Source organism: Stenella coeruleoalba, assembly GCF_951394435.1.
Source record: "Stenella coeruleoalba genome assembly, chromosome: 8".
NCBI lineage: Eukaryota > Metazoa > Chordata > Mammalia > Artiodactyla > Delphinidae > Stenella > Stenella coeruleoalba.
The window spans coordinates 507,191-526,303 of record NC_137154.1 but is presented as its reverse complement, the minus strand read 5'-3'; the positions used below and the strand labels follow the sequence as shown (position 1 = coordinate 526,303).

Sequence of the window (19,113 nt, the reverse complement as noted above, 5' to 3'; positions counted from 1 at the left end):
TGTGTTGCAGAGGGCGCTGAGGGAACGTCCCTGGGATCCACCCCGGCACATGGGAACAAAAAGCCTGGGTGTAAGTCGGCCCCGCCTTCAGCCCAGTGGTACCCGGAGGTGTGTCTGAGGGGAACCCCACGCAGACCCTCCTCTGGATCCTCCCAGGTGACCGCTGCTTCCTGTCCTGATGTCCTGGGCATTGGGATGGGCCAGCTTGAGACAGAACCCACCTCCCTGTCACATCACCCCACTCCAGGCCACAGATCGCCACTGCCTGTCCAACTGCCTGATGTCCTCCAGCCAGGCCCTGGCAGCCTGGGGTCAGACAGTGGAACCAGCTGATCTGTTCTCTCAACAGTACTGCTGAAGTCCCACCCGAGGCAGAGGGACCCTGTGCCCAGCCCGCTGCCCTGGCCTCAGCCGCCCCAGCCTTTAGGGGCTGGTGCAGGGTCTGCATAACCCACAGGTGCTTGAGGTCTAAGTCTCTGGATCCACCCTGCCCAGCCTCGGCCAAAAGAGAACCTGGAGCTGAGGGGCCTTAGCCCTGCTGGGAAGAGGGATGCATCCTGGGCCTGGGACATGGCCACTCTGCCCGCTGCCTGGTAGCTGGCCTGCCCGTGACACACCCACCCTGAGAGAGCCCCAACCCCAAGTCCTTATATGGGAGGCCCACTGGGCAGTCAGGCTGAGCTAGCAAAGGGGCACTCAGGGCAGTCCTTGCATGGGGTGTTCTCAGAACGGGAGAACTGGGTAGACAGTGCCTTAGTGCCCATGGGCTTTGACGGATGGTTAGGAGTTTGACGGGCAGAGAGGCACTCCAGCATTCCAGAGGTAGGAATAGGAAGTGCAAAGGCCCCCAGGGAAAGGCTCAGGCGTGCTCTGAAAAGAGGAAGTTGCCAGGGGAGCAAAAGCAGGGGTGACCTGAAGCACTGGTCAGCAAGCCCCCCAGGAATGGCCCCCCACTCACCCAGCCTTGGCTTCCAGGGTGAGCAAGTTCCAGAGACAGGAATGAAATGCTGGTGCAGGACAACAGGACCTTGTGATCCCCACGTACCTTGTGCCTCAGGGTCCCAAACAAGTGCAAGAACCGAGGTTCAAGGGTGTCACAACCCCCAACAGCAGAGCCCCTGTGCCCAGCCCCCAGGCCTCCCCCACCTTCACCTGCCCCACCCAGGCGCTATTGGACAAGGAGGTACCTGAATAGCATGTAGATGATGCCAGGGGGAGGTGGGTGAGCCTACACCTCAGGTGTGACCCAGGGCAAGAGCTGTGGGATGAGGCTCAGCAGGACGGGTGGGGGCTCTGAAGGGGGAGCCCCAACCTCTCAGGTCTAGATCCTTCCCAGGAGACAGTCACCAGGCCTGGGCTGCTGGCTGCAGATCTGTCTGGTCCCCAGGCCCTCCTCCATCTGCTCTGAGAGGAGTCGTCACCTGCCAGTCGCTCCCCTGCAGCAGCCGCCATCACCCCCAGGTGTGCACGGCCACCTGGCCCAGGTGTGGGCCCCGAGGCCTGGCCTGAGTAACAGGCCCCACCTCAAACGCAGGGGGTGGGGTGTGAGGGACAGGGGCCGCCCCCTGGGATGGGAACCCACTCAGGAAGGGGCAGCGAGACTGCAACCCCACCTGGGGGGCACCCCAGTCACCATGACAGGTCATCTTGTGTGCGTCCTCCCCACTGGACCCGGGGGCAGACACGGAGACCCAGAATGAGGCTTCCGGCTTGTGAGGCCCCATGCCAGCACCGCTGCCTCTGTGCCGGGTGCGCCTCCCAACTCCACATGCCACGTGGGACCCGTACCCTCGCAGGCTGGCCTGCGCGGCCCTGGACTGGGCTTGGGCAGGGGAATGAACTGTGCTCCTGACCGCGGTTAGGAGTCGGGCCAGGGGGCTGCTCAGGGCTGCTGAGGGATCTGGCCCGAGAAGACCCTCGGAGGCCTCTCCTGCGGCCCCGCGCCCAAGCTCAGACCTCTCTGCGGGCCCGCCTGGGCCACGAGGCGGACGGCGTCAGAGGAGTGGCCCGGGCGGACCTTGACCTGGACTCCGACCCGGACCAGGGCTGGGAGGGAAAGGCGGGGCGGGAGGCGGGATGGCGCATGCGCCCGGCGCGGCTCAGCCCAGCCCCCAGGCCGCCGCGGCCCTTGACCTTGCCCCTGGCACGCTCCGCGCACGCGCAGGCCGCACAGGCCGTGGCTGGGCCCATGGCGTCCGAGCGGCTCCCGAGCCGGCCAGCCTGCCTCCTCGTGGCCAGCGGCGCCGCCGAAGGTGAGGCTCGAGAGGGCGGGGCGGGCGGGGCCGGGGGTCGTCCGCTGCGAGTGCTTCCGCCCGGGCCGAGGACCGGGGATGGCGGCCCGCCGCGGGTCTGGTCAGTACGCCGGGCCGCCGCTCTGGGGGAGCCGGGGAGGCGGGGCGGCGAGGGCAGTGGTGTCTCCTCCCCGCACCCTCCCCGCTGCCCGCCGGCCCGGCACACGGCCCGGAGGACGAGGGTGGGGAAGGGACGGGTCCGATGGGCTCGCGGGCGCCGTGGCTGGTGGGGCCCGGTTCTCGCCCAAGGCCCCCGGGTGCTCAGGGTCAGCAGGGGAGGAACGAGCCGGTGAGGGTGGCTGGCGCACTTCCTGGGTCCTCCCCTTGCTGCCTGCATCGCAGAGGAGTGATGAGCCCGAGGTCGAACGGCGGGAGGTGGAGAACCAGGGTTGGGACCAAGGGTCCGAGTCTGCTCCCGCCTTGACTTCTGTAGCTGCCCAAGTGGGCGAGGGAGTGAGGACCGCGGGTCATGGGGTCACAGTGTGCTGAGCCCCAGGGCCCCTGAGCTGCCCCCAGAATGAGGGATGGAGGAACTGAGGGACGCCCCCCCCCGCATGGGGAGTTCGAGGGTGAGCCATCGAGAGTGGGGTTCAGTCCTGAAGACGTAGGTGGCTGGTCGGAGTGCAGTAAGGGTGAGGAGGGGTCGCACTGGCTTGGCTGTGCCACGGGGAAGGGATGCTGAGGACATGGGGTGGGGGCACAGCGCTGACAAGGCTGCGCTCCGTGGGCAGGACGAGCGGGCCCTCCAGAGTCCCTTCAGGGGAGCCTGGGGCGGAGCAGGTGGGGGTGGGAGGGCTGGAGGAACTGGGCAGAACTGGGGAGACCGTCTTTGCCCAATCTGTGGACTCTACGATGAATGTGTATTAATTTGTAAGAGTGAATAAAGGTGAAGGCGAGTTTTCGGGATTGGGTCCCTCGACTAAATAAAGGTGGAGGGATGCAGATCACGTCCCTGTAGAAGCGGGCGTCTCTGGTGGGGGGGCCTCAGCTCTCAGCGGCCGGGAGCCTTCGGACTGGGCATGCGCAGAAGAGGCTGCACGCAGCCCCGGGGCCGGGGCGGTAGGCGGGATACGCGAGCTCGGTGAGGAAGGGAGCCAGCGTCCCCCCCGGCCTGTGCACCGCGCTTCCTGCTGACACGTGCTGCGGCCCCACCTCCACGGCCACAGGCCTCGCTCACTGCCGCTCCTCTGTGGCTGCGATCGGGGGTGGGGCTGGTGCTCAGCCCCTGTGGTTCGGGGCGTAGACAAGCAGAGTGTCAGGGAACCTCATGCATGGGTTTGCCTTCTGGAAAGGCCTTTAGTGGTCAGGCTGGGGAGACAGCCCCCCTCGGGGGGCCGGGGGGGCTAGGGCTGCTACCCCAGCCATGGGAGGGGTGGGCCCCGGGGTGAGATGGGGTGCGGGGCTGCTCCCCAGGGTGGTCCGGGGCCGGGAGGAGCCCTGCACCCACCGGGCTGCATCTCCTCGCAGGCGTGTCAGCCCAGTCCTTCCTCCACTGCTTCACACTGGCCAGCGCCGCCTTCAATCTGCAGGTGGCCACCCCCGGGGTAAGTCCAGCCACCCTCTCCTCCAGGACAGTGTTCCACCCCCTGGGAGGAGCCGGGAGCCAGCTTGGGCTGAGGGCCCGGGACCGCGGTGGCACCAGCTAGTTCTGTTCCCCATTTTCTGAGACCTTTGGTCATGTGTGAGTGAGGGTGGCACAGACCTACCATTGGGAGGACTTCCCGGCCCTGGATGGTGTGGAACTCAGGGTCACAGAAGTGAGCCATCAGGTGTTTCTCACTGCACCAAGGGTCACCCTGAGGTGGGTGGGACACTTGCTTCCACTTTAGAGGCAGGAGGCTGAGGCCACTCAGGGGCAGGAGGGGGCTGGGTGTGGCGAGGAAGCCGAGGGGCTGGGTGGTCGGGTGCCTTTGTCCCGAGGCACTGCTGTCAGTCCCAGCCCTTGCCAGCATTTTCCTGAGCCAATAGCGGGGGCGTCTCATGCTGGGCTCCCGCAGGGGAAGACCATGGACTTCGTGGACGTGAACGAGAGCAACGCGCGCTGGGTGCAGGACTTCCGCCTCAAGGCCTACGCCAGCCCCGCCAAGCTCGAGTCCATCGACGGTGCGGGGCCTGGGGGGCCGGGGTGGGGGGTGGTTCCGGCTGGGGTCATGGCCCCAAAGCGCTCGCTCACTCTGTTCCTGGAGCATCCAGGGGCTTGTCCCGAAGCACTGTGGCCATCCGGGGCCGTGTCCAGCCCTGCGTCCCGTGGCCAGAGTTCTCCAGCTCGGGCTGGGGGAGGGAGTTGGCGGGCACACAGAGGTGGTTGGGAGCCTCGGGAGCCTTAGCCCACGTGGGGGTAAGTGACACAATCCTGTGACACAGTGGCTGGCAGGAGCAGAGAGGAGCTGGGCTGGTGGCCGTGTAGGGCCTGCTCCCAGCTGGCGACCTCGCTGTCTGTGACTGACTGGGCTGTGGTCTCCCGCCAGGTGCCCGGTACCACGCCCTCCTGATTCCCAGCTGTCCTGGGGCCCTGGCTGACCTGGCCAGCAGCGGGTCCCTGGCTCGCATCCTGCAGCACTTCCGCTCCGAGAGCAGTAGGTGGCCCCCAGGACTGGGGTTGGGGTGTGTATGCAGATTCGTGGGAAACGGGGCTCCACCAACAGGGAGGAGAGGCGGGGAGATGCCCAGTGAGGGGCGTGGGAGGTGATGGCCATGGACTGCGGGGTTCAGGTTTTGTTGCTGGAGATGCCCGGTCATTTCAGGAGCCAGATAGGGTAGGTGTGAAGAGCCATGATTCTGACCAGTGAGCGGACAAGTTTAGACGGCATGTGTACACACACACACACACACACACACACACACAGGAGGGGCATCCCTTCCCCATCCCTCCTTCCCCGACTTTGTGCCCATCAGGCCGCTGCCCCTGTGGTCCCTCTGCCTGGCTCCCTCGGGGGCTCGTGGCTGGGATGCTTACCCCCCAGATGGGCAGGCAGGATGCTGGCTTTGTTCCCGGTGGGGTTTGGGCTCGGAGGCTGGCAGGACTTCTGCTCTGTGGAGAGGTGGCGTGCTGCCCTGGCCTGGCATTGGCGGTGATGGGCAAGTGGCTGCGATGGGGCTGGGACGCTCGTTAGGGCGTGTCCTCTCTTGGTGGGAACGGGGCCTCCTGTCCCCAGGCAGTGATTGTCTGGGCCGCCTCAGCCGTGGGAACGCACTCATGCCAGGCTGCCCTGAGAGGGAGCCTCGGAGCCAGGGGCCTCCCCCCGCCGCATTCAGAGGGGGCGTCTCCCAGGCGGGCTGCCCCGCGGTGCCTAGAGGCCAGGTCGGGGCCTGGAGCCAGGCGGGTGGTTCTGCGGGGCAGAGGGTGGTGGCGCTCCGGTGTGACAGGTGGCCTGCCACCCGACTTCCTCCTTGTACCTGTTTCTTGGCCACGAGAACGACTTGAGGGGGTCTGGGCTCTAAACAAATCCTAGTTCTGAGTTGTATCTGGGGAGGGGAGCCAGGGAAGTGGAAATGTTGGCAGGGGCCTGGGCGGCTTCCAGTGCCTCACTCTGGCCTTGGCCCTGCTTCCAGAGCCCATCTGTGCTGTGGGCCACGGCGTTGCCGCCCTCTGCTGTGCCACCAATGAGGACAGGTCCTGGGCGTTCCAAGGCTACAGCGTCACGGGGGTGAGTGCTGCAGGGGTGCTGGGCTGTGGGTGGGTACGGAAGATGTGCACACGCGTCGAGAGCAGGCGGACTGGCTGGGGGCCTGCTGGGGGGCCCAGGGTCCCCTCCGGTGGGGGCAGCAGTCATTTGCCCAGCTGGGGCTCTTGGTTACCAGCATGGGGCAGGGGTGGGGAGCAGGGGCCCTTCGGGGCCTTGTTTCATGCCTGTTGAGTATGTCACTCCTTTCGGGTCCAGGAAGCGGTGCCGCCACTTGGGCAGAGGGCCCGGCTGGACGTGGAGGCAGTCCGGGTCCTGGGGCAGGTCTGGGGGGATCTGCCGGGCGAGGACTGAGGCCTAGGTGCGGGGGCTGCACGGGGCCGGCCTGGCCGGTGGCTGGGAGAGGACAGGAGGAGAGGGGCAGGGGCTCTCCTCTGGGGGGGACCTCGGTCACCGCCCCTCGCGTGGCTCTGTGCTCGACCCCCAGCCCTTCTGCTCGTTGAAGGGCTCTGCCCTGAGGTCACCTGCCCGGCTCATTCTGGTCACCCGTGTGCCCCGATGCTGGGCGAGGCGGTGACAGGCAGCTCCCGCCCTACGGTGGCCTTGTCACCTCAGGCCACCCCACGGCGGGAGAGCCTCAGCCCCGGCCCCTGCTGCGGGCCCTCCACCCTCAGCAGCCCCCACGTGGTAGGCGTGGCCCCCTGAGCCTGGGTGCCCTTTCCCCGCAGCCTTCCGTGTACGAGCTCGTCCGGGCGCCCGGCTTCGCCCACCTGCCCCTGGTCGTGGAGGACTTCGTGAAGGACGCGGGGGCCTGCTTCAGTGGTGAGTGGGGGCCCTGGCCAGGGCCGCCTGCAGGGGCTGAGTATCCAAAGGACCTCGGGGGCCAGCCCTTGACCACGAGTCCCCGGCCCGGGAGGGCAGGTGCGGGAGGGTCTCGGGAGCTGGCCCAGCACGTGGCCTGAGGCCTGGGCCCCCGGGGGTCTCCTGCAGCCAGCGAGCCTGACGCCGTGCACGTGGTGCTGGACCGCCACCTGGTCACTGGCCAGAACGCCAGCTCCACCGTCCCGGCCGTGCAGAACCTGCTCTTCCTCTGCGGCAGCCGGTGAGGGGCCTTGGCCTGGGTGGCGGGTGGGACGCTGCCTTGTGACTGGCCCCTTTGCCTTGACCTGGCCTCCGTCTCGCAGGAAGTGAGGTGGCCCCGAACTGAGCCCGCCAGCGGATGCCACCACCTCCAGATGTCCCGGGTGTCCCCAGAGGCAGCTGGACTCTCAGGCTTCCGGGAACCCCGTCTTCACGACACCCCAGCCTGGCTTGCTGGGGGCTCTGAGGATCCTCCCTGAGGGGTGAAGGCTCTGGGGGAGGGGCTGAGCCCCCCACCCTGCAGAGTCTCCTCAGGGAGGGGTGGGGAGTGCCGAGGGCCCGCTGGCGGCCGGGTGGCCCTGGAGCATTCTGAGTGCCCCGCAGAGGGTCGGCTGTGGGGTCCGGGCTGGGGTCTTGGCTCCTCTGCCCGTCCCTATTCACCCTGGCGGGGGCGGGGGGGCAGAGGCTGAGCCTTCCTGGAAGCTGGGTGGCTGCCGGCTGGGATCCCAGGGTCCCGCTTCTGTGCTGAGGCTCCTCCCAGGCCTCCCTGCGGTCTCCCCAGGCCTTTGGGCGTTGGTGGGGGCTGGGTGGGGAGGGGCCCGCTGGCTGCCGCTGAAGAACCTGCTCTCACCCTAACCCTTGCCTAGTGCACGGTTTCAAATGTGATGGCAACCCCGTATTAAGGCCAGCATGGACTTTGGGGTGGACGCTGCAGTGTCACCACGTCCCTTCTGATGTTGAGAAACACTTTTAATTGTGGATACAACCCACGGCCCTGCCCAGGTGGCCTCGGGTCCTGACGGCCGAGCCTGGTTTTGCAGCTGCTCTGCCTGTTTCAAGGTGGACGTGACGGAGCCGAGTTCCACTTGGAAGGAGGCCTTGAGTGGGGCTGGCTGGGCTGGGTTGGCAGGGGCGGCGGACAGTCCTGGGGATGCCAGGTGGCTGTCCAGCCAGCCGAGTCCCAGTGCAGCCTGGAGGCTCTCCAGCTTCCCCAGGGCACCTGTCCTGGCCTGTGGCCCTTGGCTGGGGCCTCCTGGAGCCGCTCTGGCCCCGTGTGTCACCATCCTTGTCTCAGCCTGACTAGCTCTGCCGCATCCAACCCCTCAGGACAAAGGAGGAGGAAGCAGGGCGCCCGAGTCGGAGGCGATGCTCCCACGTGCTCCTTTCCGTCCGGCATCTCCCGGCGTCAGGGCCCCTGCCACCTGCTGGCCTGCTCTGTGCACACATGGGGCCTAGGCAGCCCCATCGTTCATCCCGTGTTTGCAGTCACCACATCACGGAGTCACGGACGTCTCTGGACAAAAAGTTTTTTTCAAATGATGACGCCTTCTGACTGTGCAGACCAAGACCCAGGCGGGCTCTGCGGGGGCCCCTCCACAGCCCTGCTCCCTGGTCGCCGATGCTTTCTGAGTCTGCCCCACTGGCTGGTCCTGGGTATGCCAGGTCCAGGGCACTGGGGTGGTCACTGGGTGGGTGCAGGTGCCTGTGCCCCCGGGGGCTCCCCACATTCCCGGGGTGTTTAAAATAGACCCTGAGGTTTATCCAAGAGAAAGAAAGACCTACAACTCTACAAAAACAGTGCGTGAACATCTGTGGTGTTTTTCGCGATAAGCTGTAGCTTCCATAAAAGGAGCATTCTTACTACTGGACGGTATTAACGTCCATGCGGTGGACCCTTGGAAGCAAGCTCAGCAAAGGAAACCAGACAGATACGAAAAACCCCAAAACTCAGCGTGCGCCGGTCATTTGTGGCTGGGAATGGGGGCAGATCGGGGGACAAGCATGTTCTAAGGTGCTGGCCGCACAGGGTTGTACCTGTGAGCAGGTGGGCTTCATGTCCGTCACTGGCATCCACGGTCTCCATCCTGAGGCCCCAGGCCAGGCAAGATGGTGAGCTGAGACCTCCACGTCCTCCTAGGACACAGCCCTTTGATCAGCTCGGGGGAGGGGGCTGCAGGAAGCCTTAGCCCCCTGACCCGACCTGGCCAGGCAGCTGGGGGGCTGGGGGCGAGAAGCCCTGCCCACCTCAGCAGGTCCCTGTGCTACGGCACCCAACCCAAGGCCACCCCCTCAGCACCAGGATCGGCGGGGGGGGGGGGGGGGGCAGCCTGGGCAGGCTAGGTGGCCCGAGGGGTGTGGCCCAGGGTGGCACCTGTCCCCGGCTGCTCAGCACTCCCCTGCGTTTGGGGAGGGTGGCAGCTCCAGAACCGCAAGTCCCAGCCACCTGCTCCAACGCCAGCAGACGGGGGTTCCAGGAGCCCCACTCACCTGCAGGGAGCCGTGGGGAACAAGCCCAGCCCAGCAGGCGCCCCCAGGGCGGGGGTGGGGGCACAGGGGCTCCCCGTTGACCCTCAGCCAGACCCAGGGCAGCGTCCCACAGGACTGTCCTGACACCTGGCTCCACTGGCGCAGGCCTGGAGGGTCCGCCGGGGCCCCTTCCACCCACCTCGTGCTCCCAGGCAGTCTCACCCAGACCCTGTGTCCCCCCCACCCCCAGCTTCGCTGTTCCAAGAACAGAGGCTGGTCCCAGGGGAGAGGAAGGGGCTCCCCTGTGGACCACCCGTTGCCGCCCCCCACCAACCCCTTCCCAGAAAAATCCAGAGGGTGCAAGTGAAGTGTCTCTTCACAAGCTGTGCCCTGCCTCTGCTCGGGGTTTGAGGCTTGGAAGTCCTGCTCAGCGCACGCTACGCTGTCCCCACAAGGTGGCGCCATCGCCCCACCTGTGCCTCCGCCCCAGGGCAGCGTGGAGCGGCTCAGAGGCATGGGGGCCGTCCCAACAGGTCCGGACGGCCGGAGGCTCTGACGCAGAGGCTCCTCTCTGCGGGCCCGGCCCCCGCACAGCTCCAGCGGGCCCCTGGCACCCTCCCACCCAACTCCGCAAGCACAGCCTACAAGCCCCGGGGCCGTCGGGCTCCAGACACAGAGGAAGTGCTCAGGCAGTCCCTGCCTTCTGTGTCCAGGCTCCAAAAGCAGGTGAGGGGCTGTCACCCCTGCCTGGAGGCCCCCAGGGGGCTCTTGACCCAACCCCGCCTCCATCGGGCCAGGCTGCAGCCAGCGACAAAGGACGCACACACGGAACGAAAAGTGACACCTTTAATGCGCTGAGCAGAATTTTACATAAAATCAGAAATCTGTGATTAATCCCCGCTCCGATTAGTAAAAAAAAATCCAAGATTCGTCGCAAGGCATATGTGCAATTAGGCCCCAATTCAAAGTCGGCGGCTATCTGGTCCAGCCTCAGGTGCCAAGCTATTTTCCGTTCTCCGCGCTGAACATTCGTTCCTAGAGATGGGCAGTGTGAGCTGGTGCGCTGTCCTCCCCCGCCCCGCCCCGGCCCCTCCCAACCGTAACCCCGGGCTCTCACCCTCAGCATCCGCTCCAGCTTCACAGCGTCCGCGGCGAACCTGCGGATCCCGTCCGAGAGCTTCTCCACGGCCATGCGGTCCTCGTTGTGCAGCCAGCGGAAGGCCTTCTCGTCCAGGTGGACCTTCTCCAGGTCACTGGCCTGGGCTGGGGGAGGGCATGCGCCGGGGCCTTGGGCTCAGAGCCGCCCTAAGGCCCCTCCCTGGCGCGGCCCCCACGGCAGGTGGGCTGGACAGCAGGTGAGTGCAGGCTGGCCCTGCGGCTCTAGGCTCCACACCCTCAGGTGACGGAGGCACCGGTGTCCCCATGGGGGCCTTGAGCGGGGCGGGGGGCTTCTTACCTGCCTTGACCGAGAGCGTGGGCGCCAGCTTGCTGTGGTCCTTGAGCAGCTCCCCCAGGAGCTGGGGTGAGATGGTGAGGAAGTCGCAGCCCGCCAGGGCCTTGATCTCGCCCGTGTTGCGGAAGGAGGCGCCCATGACGACGGTCTCGTAGCCGAACTTCTTGTAATAGTTGTAGATCTTGGTGACGCTCTTCACTCCTGGGGAGACATGCCCGGAGCTGCCACGCCGGCCGCCGGCAGCAGACAGCGCAGCACCCCTCCGCCCCTGCCTCCCAGTGCTCCTCACCGGGGTCCTCCAGGGGCTCAAAGGACTTCTTGTCCGTGTTGGCCACGTGCCAGTCGAGGATGCGGCCCACGAAGGGGGAGATGAGCGTCACCCCCGCCTCAGCGCAGGCCACGGCCTGGGCGAAGGAGAAGAGCAGCGTCATGTTGCAGTGGATGCCGTGCTGCTCCTCCAGCTGCCTGCGGGCGGGGGAGGGCGGCGTGAACAGCGGGGACACAGCGGGAAACGCTCGCGATTCAGTAACTGCAAAGGCAGGAGCAGGGTCGCCCCATCCTCGTCAAGAGCAACTCCGGGGCTTCCCTGGTGGCGCAGTGGTTAAGAATCCACCTGCCAACGGAGGGGACACGGGTTCGAGCCCTGGTCCGGGAAGATCTCACATGCCGCGGACCAACTAAGCCCCGTGCGCCACAACTACTGAGCCTGCGCTCTAGAGCCCGCGAGTCACAACTACTGAGCCCGTGTGCCACAACTACTGAGCCCGTGTGCCACAACTACTGAAGCTCATGAGCCTAGAGCCTGTGCTCGTCTACAAGAGAAGCCACCGCAATGAGAAGCCCGCGCACCGCAAAAAAGGGTAGCCCCCGCTTGCCGCAATTAGAGAAAGCCCACACGCAACAAAGACCCAATTCAGCCAAAAATAAATAAAATAAATTTATTTAAAGAAAAAACAAAACAAAAAACCGCCCAAAAAACTCTGGAGGAACTTCCCTGGTGGTCCAGTGGGTAAGACTCCACGCTCTCAATGCAGTGGGCCCAGGTTCGATCCCTGGTTGGGAAACTAGATCCTGCACACATGCTTCCACTAAGAAGTCCACAGGCCTCAACAAAGCCCCGGCATAGCCAAAAATAAACAAACAGATATTTAAAAACAAATATGTGTGGAGCTGAAATTAGTTCGTTTTACTAAAAACAAAACAAAACAAAACTCTGGAACATTCACCAGGGCTCTCTCTGGCTAATGAGTTGTGGGTGACCAGAACTTCCTTCATCAAACCAGCAATTCGAAACAGGGACAAAGGCAAGAGGTTCCCTGAGAGCCACAGGCCCGGTCCCTCACCTCGTCACAGAATCAGCTCCGACCACAGCGCCATCCTGCCTCAGTCCCGCCCGGAGCCCGCGGCCTCCCCGGCCCCACTGCTCCCCCTCGCCCTTCTGGGTCACCCTGCAGAAAGTCAGTCACCCACGTGACATCCTGGGGTCGACTGTGAGAACAGGGCCCCGGCCCCACTCTGCAACATGCCGGGACGTGGACTGTGACAACTGAGTCCCTGTCCCAATGGACAGTTTCAGAGGCACCTCTGCTGCCTGGCCGCAGAAAGGTGGTCAAGAAGTGCATCTGCGGGGGGCACAAGGCAGCCTCGACAGCCGACACCATGACCACAGCACCAGCAACTCCGCCCTCCAGTGTGCGCCCACCAGAGACGGCACCAGAGCTCGAGCACACGTGCTCACAGCAGCACTACCCTCGACAGCACCAAAGGCAGGACAACCACGCGTCCCTTGAAGGATGGACTCAGAAAATGCAGTGTATACACACGAGCGAACAACAGCTTTCAGAGGAATGCAGCCCCAACACACGCACAGCATGTGTGAACCTTGAACACATGCCCAGCAAGGGAAGCCAGACACGAAGGCCACGTGCTGCACGATTCCATCACGCGGAAGAGTCCAGACAGGTGCGTCCAGAGGCAGAAGGTCGCAGGAGGGGAACAGATAACACAGGGACCCCGCTGGTGCACAAGGGGCGCTTCCAGGCCAGCCGTGCATGGCCCTGCGGGGCCGGCGCCAGAGCAGCTCCCTGTCTGTACCTGCTTCTACCTCCTCCGCACTGAGCACAGCTGCTGGGAAACGACTTACGTTCTGTACACGGAAGACGACGTGAGGACAACGTGTGGCATCGCACGGGGCCTGCTCCCCAAGGCCCACCCGGGACGGGCAGTCCCCACCAGCTCCCTCCTCACGGGGACACTTACTTTCCAGCCTGGATTCCTTCCCAGGTAGACGACAGCTTTATCAGAATCCGGTCCTTGCTGATCCCAGCCTCCTTGTACAGGTCGATGAGGCGCTGGGCGCGGGCCACCATAGCATCCTTATCGAAGGAGAGCCTGCGGGGGCAGGGCCGTGACAGGGGTGCCCAGCAGCCAGCCAGGGGGTGCGTGGCATGCCCAGCTCAGAGCACCTTAGCAGGACTGATATTCAAGCAGGACCCGGAGACGAGCAGCTCATCGTGGACCAGCAGCCACAGCAGCACCTGGGCGCCACGCGGGGAACCGCGGACTGAAAGCAGCTGCCGCCCTCTGCCCGCGTCACCTGTGTCAGCCCTGCGTCCTTACCTTGCATCCACTTCTGTGGATACGCGGCCTGGAATTTTCTTCAGTATTTCTACTCCAAACAGCACAAAAAGTTTATCAGTAGCATTTGTAATCTGTTCCTCTTGTGATCTGAAATTCCAGGGAAAAAATGAGGTTAGAAGCTTGTTAGATTTAAATGCACAGGATTCTACAAAACAAATTCTGTTATTCATTTCCCAAATTCTTTTCCCTTCATCTTTTTTCTTAACATAATTTTTTTAAATTGTGGTAAAACACACATAGCATAAAACTTATCGTCTTAACCTTTTTTTTTTAACCTTGGCCATGCCACACAGCTTGCAGGATCTCAGTTTCCTGACGAGGGACTGAACCTGAGCCACGGCAGTGAGACTGCAGAGTCTTAACCACAGGGCCGCCAGGAAACTGCCCCATCTTAACCTTTTTTTTTAATGAGGTTTGTTGGGTTTTTCTTTTTTTAACTAATTTATTTTTGGGCTGTGTTGGGTCTCCACTGCTGTGTGCGGGCTTTCTCTAGTTGAGGCGAGCCGGGGCTACTGTTCGTTGCAGTGTGTGGGCTTCTCATTGCAGTGGCTTCTCTTGTTGCGGAGCACGGGCTCTAGGCGTGCGGGCTCAGTAGTTGTGGCTCGTGGGCTCTAGAGCGCAGGCTCAGTAGTTGTGGCACATGGGCTTAGTTGCTCCCCGGCATGTGGGATCTTCCCGGACCAGGGCTTGAACCTGTGTCCCCTGCACTGGCAGGCGGATTCTCAACCACTGCGCCACCAGGGAAGCCCTATCTTAACCATTTTTAAGTGACTAGTTGGGGGCACTGAGTGCATCCACATCGTGGTGCAACCATCCCTGCCTTCCATCTCCACGTTTCATCCTCCCAAACTGAACCCCTTCATCTTTGGGGACGTGAACAGAACAGTCTTTCCAATCTCTTTGAAGCTGCCTGGGCAGATGAGTAAGGTACATGATGCTGTTCCAAAATGGACCAGAAAGATCTCCAGCCCGCGTGTCACGGGCCGGACACGGGAGCAGGGCCAGTCTGGTGACCACTAAGGGCACCACCTTGTCACCGATTCCAGGAATACCAAGAAGGGACAGGGAAGCAGCCAGGATGGCGGGGGCAGGGCGGCCCAGTGCAAGGAGCAGCCATCTCACACACACCCGCACACCGCCTGACCTCAGCACACAGGAGCACCAGAAAGGGACAGGCCAGCCCAGCGTGGCTCCTCCCAGAGGCCACTGTTCCCTGCAGGCTCGCTCTCAGCTGAGCTGTATCGCCCAGATGAAAATTTAAAATGACATCCAGCAAAGGCCAATCTACGGAGAGGAAGGCCAGTCTGTGGTCACTGGCAGAGGCTCCAGGGAACCTTCTAGGAGGTGCAGATGCTGCAGCACTGCATAAACTGACCGGAATGAACCGGACAGCGCACTAATGAATCTCACTCCAGCAGAACTGCTAAAACATAACAAAAAGCCAGAAAGCGGGTCCATGGTTGCCAGGGCTGGGGAGACTGACTGCAAAAGCGGGGAGGGGCTTCTGGGGTGGTGTCTACATGTTCCTGCAAACAAAACTCAGTGAACTGTATTCGCACAATGGGTACTGCCTGCTACGTGTAAATAACATGTCGGCTGTTTCTTTCCTGACAAAAAGAAACAGGAAAGCAGACAGCATTCCCTCCCTGAGTCTAAGACACCTGAGAACTAAACTCAGGGAGGGCCGGAAGCAACCAGACCAGCTGAGGGCTGCTGCCCAGACCCGCACTCACCCGCCCAGCCTCCGGCCGTGGGCGACGGCCTCCTCCACCAGCTCCCGGTAGGTGGGCATCTGCGCCGCGGCTAGGATCAGGGACGGGTTGGTGGTGGCATCCTGGGGCTTGTACTCATCGATGGCTATAGGGAAATAATTGTGGAAAGCAGGGAAGTAAGTGGAGTGCTCGCTTCCAGCCAGCAACCCGCGCCAACCCCTGTAAGCCCTAAACGTGTAAACAGAGTCAAGCATGTCTTCTGAGCCAGGGTGTGGCCGCACTTCACACGGAAGGCTGGCCAAGAGGCAGCTGCGTGCACGATGAGAAAGCAACAGAGACTAAAGCCAGGAAGCAGATGTGCCGAGGGCCCAGAGCAAGAAGGGCAGTGGCTGCCTGACAGCGTCGTCGGCACCAGGTCTGTATTCTCCTTTAACACACTAGCACCTTCTTGGTAACCAGGCTAGGAAGTCCAAGGAGTCTCGTGGCCCAGGCTCACGGGGTAGCACAGAGTTCACGTTCACCAAACTCAGCTTCCAGGATTAGCTGGTTCAGTAAGCTGATTGGGCAAGTTAGTATTGTCAAAGTATCTTCTGATGACAAAACTACAGAGATGGAGAACAGGAACAGGGAAGGGGGGCGGCTCTCAGGGCCGAGGGAGGTCTCTGTGGCCGGGGAACAGCTGTGTCCTACCCATCCTGGTGGCTACAAGAACCTATGAACTGTAAAACTGCCACAGGGGATGCCCCCTCCTCTATGCAGGTGGAAACTGGTGGACATGGAGCCGGCCTGAAGCCTGTTCACGGTGTCATGCTAGTGCTAAGTTCCTGGTTCTGATGTCACCACGGCCACACAAAATGTCACCACTGGGGGACGATGGGACTCTATGGGCTAATTTTGCAACTTCCTAAAAGTCTATAATTATTTCAAAATGACAAGTTAAGAAAAAGTACTCTGGAGCAGAACTTACACAGATGTGTTAAAACCCAGAGTAATGCACTGAAAATAGTACCTTTCATCATATAAAATTATACCTTGATAAAGCTTTTAGCAAAATTAAAAACAAAACCAAGGGGGCTTCCCTGGTGGCACAGTGGTTAAGAATCCGCCTGCCAATGCAGGGGACACGGGTTCGAGCCCTGGTCCGGGAAGATCCCACATGCCGCGGAGCAACTAAGCCCGTGCGCCACAACTACTGAGCCTGCGCTCTAGAGCTGGTGAGCCACAACTACTGAGCCCATGTGCCACAACTACTGAAGTCTGCACGCCTAGAGCCCGTGCTCTGCAATAAGAGAAGCCACCGCGATGAGAAGCCCGCACACCGCAACCGAGAGTAGCCCCCGCTCGCCACAACTAGAGAAAGCCCACGTGCAGCAACGAAGACCCAATGCAGCCAAAAATAAATAATTTTATTAAAAACAAAACAAAACAAAACCAAGACCTATCTAGGGTCAACAGATGGACTTCAGACTCCACGGACCCTTAAACTGAACGCAAAACCGGGTGTGGGGCGTCGTTCTGGGAAGAGCATCCACAGCTTTGACTGTATTTTCAAAGAGGCCCACGACTCCCCGAAGGTAAGAACCTTCAGTTCATAAAGTGACCAAAAACCGAATTTACAGGAGCTTCCCTGGTGGTCCAGTGGTTAAGACTCTGTACTTCCAATGTAGGAGGCCGTGGGTTTGATCCCTGGTCGGGGAACTAAGATCCCACATGCCAGGCGACACGGCCAAAAAATAAAAATAAAACAAAAAACCCACAAATTTACAACTATGTAAGATTTATGGATATACATTATCAACAAATGTATTTTTTAATAAAGTTCTTAACATTCACTTAGAAATCTTTTTTCTCTAAACTTATTTATTTATTTTTGGCTGTGTTGGGTCTTCGTTGTGGTGTGTGGGCTTCTCATTGCGGTGGCTTCTCTCGTTGTGGAGCACGGGCTCTAGGCACGTGGGCTTCAGTAGTTGTGGCTCACCAGCTCTAGAGCGCAGGCTCAGTAGTTGTGGTGTAGGGACTTAGTTGCTCCGAGGCACGTGGAATCTTCCCGGACCAGGGCTCGAACCTGTGTCCCCTGCGTTGGCAGGCGGATTCTTAACCACTGCACCACCAGGGAAGCCCTCGCTCAGAAATCTTAAATGTCAACACTTGGGCTTAGATATTTCTAAAAAGAAAGAGGGGGGGAAAAAGAAAAAGCAAGCATTCCTCAGGGTCCCTCCTGCCTTGTTGGCCCTACACTGACAGGTGTAACAAGACCAGCCATCCTACGGCTGCTGCCTGGTGAGACCCGACAGGAAACAATATAGACCAGGGCTTTGTCAACTCACAAAGATGGGAAATATTCCATGCTAAGAAGGTGCAGAAATACATGCCGCCACTTTTCCAGCATGCTCTATCCTAGTGATGTCATTGCCAGAGGCCTGAATCAGGGAGGGAGGGGGTAGAAAGAAGACCGTGGCCTCCCAGTGAGCAGGAGCTGGAATCTCCAGGGCCCCCAGCTCTGACCAGGCGGGGACCTTCTGGCAGATGGTTTAAAGTACAGGTTGGACTCAAGCCCATCACTGTTTCCAGCGTTTATACTGAAGCAGCTAAACATGCTTACTCACTCTCCTAGACTCTGCTAGATAAAGACTTACTCTTACCAAAGAGGAATTAAAGCCTGTTTCTCAAGTCACCATGAGAAAGCAGAAAAGAGAGGAAGTCCCTTCCGTACTGTGTGCCCCACAGCACTCGTACCCAGAGAATTTCATTATTTTCCTGAGAATCTTAATTGTTCACAGCCTAACAGAATGGAGGTTCACCTAGTCTGGGTTTCCACTGCAGAGGGAGGAAGAGCTAAGTCCCCCAGCTGCCTGCAAGGAACGTGATTCAAAGCCAGGAAAATCTGAATCTGGGACAAGCTTTGCTTTCCTCGGCGCATGGGGTTTTATCCCCGCAGCTCCTTGGCCCAACGTGGTGAACGTCTAATTGGCCCGCACGCGGCCGCAGGCACCAGCGTGCACAGCTGTCCCCTGGGTAGGGGTGGAGAGTGTGTGCAACACGAGGTTTCAAAAGCAGGTGGTGTCATTCTTAGTTTCTGGTCTTTCTGGGTCCAGAACTAACTCATGTTCCTGCTCAGCGGTCAACATTCGCGCAACAAAACTACCCCGTGTAACCACAAACGGTCCGCAGCTCCAAGGCGGACCTGGAGTCTCTCCCCAAATCAAAGCATTTGGACACTGTCCCCTGACGCACTGGCGGCTCACGGCGGGCTCCCGCGAGCTACCAGCAGCGCGGAGGGGACGGCGGCCCCGGGCCGAAGGCGAAAGGGGGCCGGGCACGGGTGCCGAGGGCGGGGAGCGAGGGAGAAAGGGGGCGGGAAACGCGGGGCGGAGAGCGAAGAGGGGTCGGGGCACCGGGAACGGGGGGGAGAGCGAAAAGGGGGGCGGGGGGCGAAAGAGAAGGGGTACCGGGAATAGTGGGGGCGAAGGAGGGAGCCGGGGTGAAGAGGGCGGGAGGCGAGGGAGAAGGGAGCGGAGGGACCGGGTAAGAGGCGCCGAGGAGAACCGGGGCCAACTTCGCGGCCGGGGAGGCCTGGTGGCCCGGCCCGCCCCTCACTTGCAAGCTCGCGCCCCCGGCACCTCGCCCCGCCTCCCCTCACCCCGGGGCCGGCCGGCGCTCAGCGCGCACGAAGCCCCTCTCTCGGAGCTCGGGGCCAGCGCAGCCTCACCGTGGAAGTCGCCCGTGTCGGCCACCACGGTGGTGAACTGCTTGAGCTGGTCTAGCACGCTCTCCATCCTCTGCCGCTTCACCGGGGACCCGGACATGGCGAGCTGTGGCGGGAGCGGACGGCCCACAATGCCCCGCGGGCCCTCCCCGCGGGCGCGGCCAATCCGAGCGCGGCGCCGGAGGGCGGGCCTGCGCGCCTGCGCCCGGGCGAGGCCCCGCCCCCGAGGCGGCGCCCCCGCCCCCCGGAGCTGTACCTGACTTGTGCGGCGGAGGTCTCCCGGAAGATGCGCCTCTAGAGCGGTGACCCCGGAGCGATACGCTCCCCGGGGCGATGTGTCCCCAGGGAGGCGCCCCCGGAG

The 19,113-nt window shown here is 62.0% G+C and overlaps 2 protein-coding genes across 4 annotated transcripts; one reads left to right on the top strand and one right to left on the bottom strand.

The window, feature by feature from the left end:
- Positions 1-2,128: 2,128 nt before the first annotated feature.
- Positions 2,129-9,560, top strand: GATD1 (glutamine amidotransferase class 1 domain containing 1; the record flags this gene model as incomplete). 3 transcript variants are annotated; one of them, XM_079930122.1, is made up of 8 exons in its annotated part: positions 2,129-2,252; positions 3,759-3,835; positions 4,289-4,394; positions 4,760-4,867; positions 5,844-5,938; positions 6,643-6,736; positions 6,905-7,016; positions 7,099-9,560. In XM_079930122.1, the coding sequence occupies exons 1-8, from the start codon at positions 2,189-2,191 to the stop codon at positions 7,103-7,105; spliced, it is 663 nt and encodes a 220-aa protein (XP_079786248.1). In that variant the 5' UTR covers positions 2,129-2,188. The 3 variants fall into 3 exon arrangements, with proteins under 3 accessions (XP_079786248.1, XP_079786249.1, XP_079786250.1); XM_079930124.1 differs by lacking the exon at positions 2,129-2,252 and adding an exon at positions 2,298-2,352; XM_079930123.1 differs by lacking the exon at positions 7,099-9,560 and having other exon boundaries at positions 6,905-7,020.
- A 513-nt stretch (positions 9,561-10,073) lies between these two features.
- TALDO1 (transaldolase 1) lies at positions 10,074-18,876 on the bottom strand. Its single transcript, XM_079929814.1, has 8 exons — positions 18,756-18,876; positions 15,068-15,191; positions 13,314-13,421; positions 12,954-13,085; positions 10,984-11,159; positions 10,698-10,895; positions 10,359-10,504; positions 10,074-10,276 (listed from the first exon to the last, which is right to left on the bottom strand). The coding sequence occupies exons 1-8, from the start codon at positions 18,850-18,852 to the stop codon at positions 10,244-10,246; spliced, it is 1,014 nt and encodes a 337-aa protein (XP_079785940.1). The 5' UTR covers positions 18,853-18,876; the 3' UTR covers positions 10,074-10,243.
- Positions 18,877-19,113: the final 237 nt, after the last annotated feature.

Bases quoted from the DNA above. Each gene is read 5' to 3' on its own strand.
- TALDO1 (XM_079929814.1), bottom strand. From the start codon at position 18,852: ATGTCCGGGTCCCCGGTGAAGCGGCAGAGGATGGAGAGCGTGCTAGAC. The intron at 10,505-10,697 runs GTAAGAAGCCCC...GCCCTCCCCCAG, and splicing joins CACGCTCTCGGTCAAGGCAG to CCCAGGCCAGTGACCTGGAG. The intron at 10,277-10,358 runs GTGAGAGCCCGG...GCCCATCTCTAG, and splicing joins AGCTGGAGCGGATGCTGAGG to GAACGAATGTTCAGCGCGGA.